General features: G+C 40.9%; 1 protein-coding gene across 2 annotated transcripts; it reads left to right on the top strand.

The window, feature by feature from the left end:
- Nucleotides 1-4,060: 4,060 nt before the first annotated feature.
- dut (deoxyuridine triphosphatase) lies at nt 4,061-7,042 on the top strand. 2 transcript variants are annotated; one of them, XM_063004433.1, is made up of 7 exons: nt 4,065-4,243; nt 4,621-4,792; nt 5,231-5,322; nt 5,404-5,448; nt 5,992-6,066; nt 6,145-6,215; nt 6,930-7,042. In XM_063004433.1, exons 1-7 carry the CDS (start codon nt 4,138-4,140, stop codon nt 6,984-6,986), a joined length of 618 nt encoding a protein of 205 aa, XP_062860503.1. In that variant the 5' UTR covers nt 4,065-4,137; the 3' UTR covers nt 6,987-7,042. The 2 variants fall into 2 exon arrangements, with proteins under 2 accessions (XP_062860504.1, XP_062860503.1); XM_063004434.1 differs by lacking the exon at nt 5,404-5,448 and having other exon boundaries at nt 4,061-4,243.

Below are 7,042 nucleotides of genomic sequence, written 5' to 3'. Positions count from 1 at the left end.
CCAACATCCCCTCCGAAACACTGGCAGCAGCCGGATGCATCTTTGCCACCTAGCGCTGCATGCGGAGAGACACACCCTAAGGGCACTCTTTCCTCACCTCTTGTGTAGGCGCCTCTAATCAGCCGGCAGAGGTCGTAATCACATTCTGACAGAGAGAGACCCACCCCCTCCGGTCTCCAAGGGGAAGCAAGGCTGTACCTATGGGGGGTCCTGTCATTCTAAAATATTCCTGCTATATCAAATTTTAGCAGTGGGCTTCAAAATGGCAAAACATCTAAATAATAAATCTGTATTTATAAAAGAAATCAGCAGTTTTCAGTGCACAGTTATGACTGGATGAATCCACAGTCTCATTATTTGGCTGTTTTAGGTTTTTTAGACGCATTTGGTGAGAGTAGAAATCTGACCATGGTGCGCATGCGCGAATCTGTATCAAAGCGAAAGAGTCGATTCCTATTTTGATTCCAATGGTACAGATTTTATTACAAAACTGAATTTCTAACAATGTAATACTCTAATTTGAACACAAACACAGCACAAAAACAACATTTGGACAAAAATGTAATCCTTTTTAAGATCAATTTAGTACATAACTCACTATTATTATTATTATTCATATAAACGAAAATGTGTTGAATCGACTCCGGATTCTTGTTGTTTATAATCAGTGATTCTGAGTGTAACCTGAACACCACAGGTAACAGGTGTATTTGCAGTGGGCAGGACAGAGCAAAGGCTTCAAAATTACACAAAATAACTTCTGTTTGTGTGCCATCAGTGAACTGAATACAGTTTTATTTGCAGAATTTGTACCTTATATTTTTGTATTTACTTTTTCCCTTGTATATTTAACAACTAGAAGAAGAAAGAAGAACCTTCAGTGTTATTATACTTGTGTACAATGAAATTTAGTGACACTCTCCAAAATAAATAAATAAATAAAAAATAAAAGAAGAAGAAAAAGTTTTTACATAACATCTGGATATTTACAAAGGATGAACCAGTACAACTGAGGTATGGATTGATAAATAAAATAATATTTTCAGAACTTAAATGCATTATGTATGTTTGTGTGTGTGTCTGTGTGTCTTAACTGGATTGGATTAGACACGGTAGAGCAAGTTAGACCAGGCAGACTGGTATGATCAGATTTGTCCTCTGTAAAGTATAATGTAAACACAGTCGGAAAGTGAAGATTTACAAGTGTAAAATATCTTACTTGAACTAATTGCACTATTTCTTCTACCTCTATTGTCATAGTTTCATCAGATTTGTGCCTTAAGACCTTGTGTTTTCTATGTGTTCAAATGTGTTCATTAATACCACACTAGCTGAGACAAGTATCTGACTGAAACCCTGCATGCTAAGTTTGAAAACCCAAAGAAACAACCCACCGATGCATGCAGGGCAGAATTAGGTTGTTTTTCACTATTAACACCAAAAATGAGCCATTTAATTCTGGATGCTTTTAAAGACCAGTCACAGTGAATAAAGCATTACAGTCTGGAGCTGAACCCTAAAAGAAAGCCTTCAGTTGGGTGGCACTGAATCTTATTAATCCCATGACAACTCTACAACCAAATATAAAAATCAATCAGATTATCACCTTTATAAAAACACTTTTAGAACACTGGCACAGTAAAACTGCATGTCAAAGTAAATAAAGCTAAATAAAGAATACAGATAGGCAGAGTTTCTCCTGATCAAGTACAGGCACAGTGCCCGAAGTCTCGCCATCGAAGAAGGTAAACACAGAAGCTCCTGGCTGCCCAGAGAGAAGAGACTGTGTGACCAGTGCATGACCACAAGGATGGGGAAAAAAGAGACATTTTACCCATGGAAAAACTAACAGTCTTCCAACACATAGATCAACACTTGCTTCAAAACATTTAACATGTCACCACCTGAGAGATAGTGGGTAACCATCTAATGCCCCGTATCCAATGCATGGCACCCTACAGTACAGTTTAGCATGAATCCTAATCCAAAGCCTGAGCAGGATAAAGCTGTGGTAAAACATGAAAATTAAATTAAATTAATGTCTTCTGGTATGTAAAAATTAATTTATTAAAAAAAATATATATATATTTTAATGCTTGATATAAAAGTTCTTATTTATTTATTTGTGATGAGCCTACAGTCCTGCTAACAATTAATAGGAATATTATCACTTTACCCTGTCAGTTACCGAACTTTAATATCCCCAGGAACTGTTTACGCACTTATCACTTTAACCGAGGGCGGCACGGTGGCTAAGTGGGTAGCGCTGTCGCCTCACAGCAAGAAGGTTCTATCCCCAGGTGGGGCTGTCCGGGTCCTTTCTGTGTGGAGTTTGCATGTTCTCCCTGTGTCCGCGTGGGTTTACTCCGGGTGCTCCGGTTTTCTCCCACAGCCCAAAGACGTGCAAGTGAGGTGAATTGGAGACGCTAAATTGTCCAAGACTGTGTTCGATATAACCTTGAGAAGTGATGAGCCTTGTGTGGTGAGTAACAACTGTTCCTGTCATGAATGTAACCAAAGTGTAAAACATGACGTTAAAATCCTAATAAACAAACGTTATCCAATTTGCACTACTGTTTATAATTGCACTGGTCATACCCAAGACTTTAATCTGCATTATGTCACTTTACTGTCTCGGTTGTTAATATCGGGACCTATATTTTTCATATATATTAGGTTTAGTGTTTATTTAATGTTTAGTGTTGCACCATGGGTCTGAGAGTAACGCAATTTTAATCCTCTGTGTGTCCTGTATATATTGCAGTATTGACAATAAAGCAGACTTGGACTTTTTCACTTTGAATGCTGTAAACAGGGCAGCAGTTGTAGCCTAGTGGTTAAGGTACTGGACTACATTTTACATTTTCATTTACATTTTCGGCATTTTATCCAAAGCGACGTACAGTAGTGTGACAGTATACAATCTGAGCATTTCAGGGTTAATGGTCTTGCTCAAGGGCCCAACAGTGGAAACCAGGCAGTGGTGGGGCTTGAACTGGCAACCTTCTGGTTACTAATCCAGTACCTTAACCACTAGGCTACAACTGCCCCAACTGGACTAGTAATCAAAAGGTCGCTGGTTCAAGCCCCACCACTGCCAGGTTGCTGCTGTTTGGCCCTTGAGCAAGGTCCTTATCCCTCATTAGCTCAAACTTTATACTGTCACAAAACTATAAGTCGATAAAGGCGTCTGCTAAATGCTGGAAATGTAATGTTTTATTTTTATTTTATTTTTTATTTAACCTTTATTTAACCAGGCAAGTCATTAAGAACGGCTTCTTATTTACAGTGGCGGCCTGGCAAAAAGGCAAAGCCTCTTGAGGAACAATCATACAAACAAATTTACATAAGACATTGAAAACAAACAACGATGATCACAATACAGTAACACATAGTCGAATCACCCAGCAACAGTATAAAAGAAGAATCAATTTGTCATACAGCTGCATGTATCTCTTAAGATATCTGTCATTTGTTTTTTAAAAGAAATGAATGCATCCAGCCTTAGAGTTTCTTGCAGTTTGTTCCAGTGTATGGCTGCAGCCACTTGAAATGATGACTGACCAAAAATGGTGTTCGTTTTAGGAACCTTCAGTGAAATACGACGGGCAGCGCGAGTAAAATAAACTGAAGATGAGGTTTGCAATAAATGACACAAATAGGGAGGAGACAAACCCAGCAGGGTTTTGTATATGAGCATAAACCGATGAATAGCACGACGAGTGTGTAAAGACGGCCAGTTCACAGTAGAACAAAAGGTTCAGTGATGTGTTTTATAATACATAATAATAATGTAAATGTAAACGTAAATTAAGTTCAGCAGTGAACAGTGGGTGACAGTAAGGGCTGCAAAACGTTAAAAAACAATAAATCCTAAAGCATAAAAAGTAAAGAAAACGAAACAAAACAGGCTTAGAAAAAGAATCTACAGTAGTAGCTAGTGATCTAATGTCATGTTTTAATGATTTATTTCCTGCAAAATCTCCAGTTTTACTCTCCAAATCAGTAAGTGGCAGTAATGCACAGATAAGCTGCTCTTCCAACCGAAGATAAACACACAGAAGAAGGAAAGGAAGCTGAAGGGTCGGAGCTGCAGCCAGAATGTGGATTGTATAAATGTAAATAAATATAAGCAGGATGATTCCAGCGTGTGCTTCAGTAGTGAGGAGTGTGATTATTACTAGAGGAGCTCATAACCTGCCCAGACTGCTACCGACAGCATGTCTGTCTTCATACTCTAACGGTATATTGCTCTTTATGTTCATATTTATTGATCTGTAGTGAATGTATATATGTTATATGTTAATATAAACCAATCAATAACGTGAATTGTTTACATTATGGTTGCTATGAATGTATTCCAGCCTAGAGACGGTGTTGTATTGAAGCGATTTGATTGGTTGTCGGTGTCGCGTTTTGATTGGCTGCAAACCTTGCAATCTGATTGGTTTAAAAAAAGGCGGCGAGGTCCCTTTAAAAGCTGCTCCTGTAGGCGGGAAGAGTTCAGTCTGAGGCGGGAATTTTGAGCGGTTTCTTCCCCTTTGCACAGTATTTTTGCCAAAATAACCAGTATTTTTGTCATTTTACGTTTGTATTCTGTGTCAAATATTCGCATTACAGGCAACATGCCGTGCTCAGTGGTGACACAAACGGACGCTTCTCCTCTGAAGAAGAAGAGGACGGAGGAAATGAATGGAAGTGCGAATATTATGTTAAAATTCGCCAAACTGACGGAAAACGCTACAGCACCGACCAGAGGATCCGTTAAAGCCGCTGGATACGATCTCTACAGGTAACTTCATACAATTAGATCTGTGCGAACGTATTTTAGCTTTAAAAAGAGGACATGATGAGGGGGGGCAGTAGCTGAATGGAGGTGGAAGTACTATAGGTACTCAGGTTTGTTTACCTTGAGCTGTCTTCAAATCCTGAATGAAATCCAGACTGGTCACTAATATGTATTCATGTGTCTGACATCCATTAAAATGCTCAATTTATTGATGTGTTACTTTTAAGTTCCATATCAACGTCTAACACTTACACTATACAGCACATGTACAATAATAAGCATTTATAACCAGGCACAATAACGTTCTGCTATGACTATCGAACATCTGACATGTCCGAAGCTGCAAACATCATCACTTACCCAATAACTGCCCCTGTATTTAGAGTCTGTATAGCAGATTTGGCACAGTTCTTATTCCTGATGCCCTTATTGCATCCGCAGTGCGTACGATTACTCCATTCCTCCGATGGACAAGGCCGTTGTGAAGACTGATATCCAGATCGCGGTTCCCCGTGGCTGCTATGGACGAGTGGGTACGTTGAGATGTTGTTTTTGTACCCCGAGTGGTGCTTTGTAGGTGGTTATTGTATTGATGTTGCGCTCCTGTCTTCCAGCGCCTCGCTCCGGTCTGGCAGCCAAGCACTTTATCGATGTTGGAGGTGGGTTCGTTGGTCAATGGTGCTGATTTTTATATATATATATCTTTTGCGTCATGGTTCCTCTCCACTAATGCTGACCCACGCCCCCTCCGACCTGTGGGCAGCAGCTGTATGCGTCTCGTCACCTAGCACCGTGTACAGAGAGACGCACCCCGATCGGTGCACTCTTTCCCTCCTCCGATCCCAATCCGCTCCCTACCCTATCACTAACATTATTATTATTATTATTATTATTATATTTAACCCTGTGCAATATATGCAAATTAGGCAATGACGTCATTTAGCGACTTCTAGGACAGCCAATAGCTACTTTCCTTACTGAGGAGTTGGCAACGCCGGTAGTTAGTAGTGCTCCAGTTATGAGCGAGTCCCTTTCCGGCTGCTTAATACCCCACCCCTGTCTGAACGACAGGCCGATCGTCGTTCGTGTGGCCGCTCGGCCCGGTCGATACGACGCATCCGAGATCCCGGCTCCGGTGTTCCAGCGCGTGTTTTACCCCTGCGGTGTGGGTTTTATTCTGACCGTTGCCCTTTTCTGTTTAGCCGGTGTCGTGGATGAGGATTACAGAGGGAATCTCGGTGTCGTGCTGTTTAACTTCGGCAAGGAGACCTTTAAAGGTGCCTTCATTTGTACACCTTGTTTAAATGTTCTTGTTTATTTAAATTTAATGGACTAAATGGATTTGGTCTTTATAGTGAAGAAAGGAGACCGAGTAGCTCAGCTGGTGTGTGAGAGAATCTGTTACCCTGATCTGCAGGAGTTGGAGGTGAGTTCACTTGACCGGCCCCTTTAACCACAGCAGCGATGCATGTCACGTACGCACTGTCCACCTTCGAACTCGGTATTATAGTGGACAATAAGTCAAAACGACTGGCCACCTGTGGTCTCTGTTGGATATACAGCGGTTAATGTGTTGCTGCTGGTACGTTCGACATCACAGACATGCACTATAACGCACCAAGGGAACTGAACCCCCACTGACCAGATGATCAGGTAACGAACTATTCTCAGTACCAACATGGCAGTGTGTATGAAGAGTGTAGCAGGTGCAGCATTGTTGGGATTTTAAACCTCAGTTAGCGGATGCTTTTATCCGAAGTGACTTGCAGTATACAGGGCAGGCAATTCAGGGTTAAGGGCCTTGCTCGAGGACCCAGCAGTGGCGACCTGGCAGCTTATCAGCCCAGTACCTTAACCGCTAGGCTACATTAGACTAGTAATCAGAAGGTCTCTGGTTCAAGCCCCACCACTGCCAGGTTGCTGCTATTGGGCCTCACTTGCTTAGACCATAAGTTGGATAAAAGGTGTCTGCTAAATGCCATGAATGTATAGGTTGGTAATGGATGGTCCAGTCAGTAATTGTATACCCACAAAGTTCATATGTACGGTAGGTGTGGCTTATAAAATCAGTGAATGTGTGTATATGAGAATTGTATTTATTTGCAGCATTAACATGCCGAGCTATCCTCTTCTTTTCTAGACACTAGATGAGACGGATAGAGGAACTGGAGGATTCGGCTCCACTGGAACAAACTAATTATTTATTAATGTTGTTTTATGATTATTTTTCTAATAAAATGAATGAATCTGAAA

This window comes from Trichomycterus rosablanca, chromosome 11 (genome assembly GCF_030014385.1).
Source record: "Trichomycterus rosablanca isolate fTriRos1 chromosome 11, fTriRos1.hap1, whole genome shotgun sequence".
Classification (NCBI taxonomy): domain Eukaryota; kingdom Metazoa; phylum Chordata; class Actinopteri; order Siluriformes; family Trichomycteridae; genus Trichomycterus; species Trichomycterus rosablanca.
This window is presented reverse-complemented; position numbering and strand designations above follow the sequence as displayed.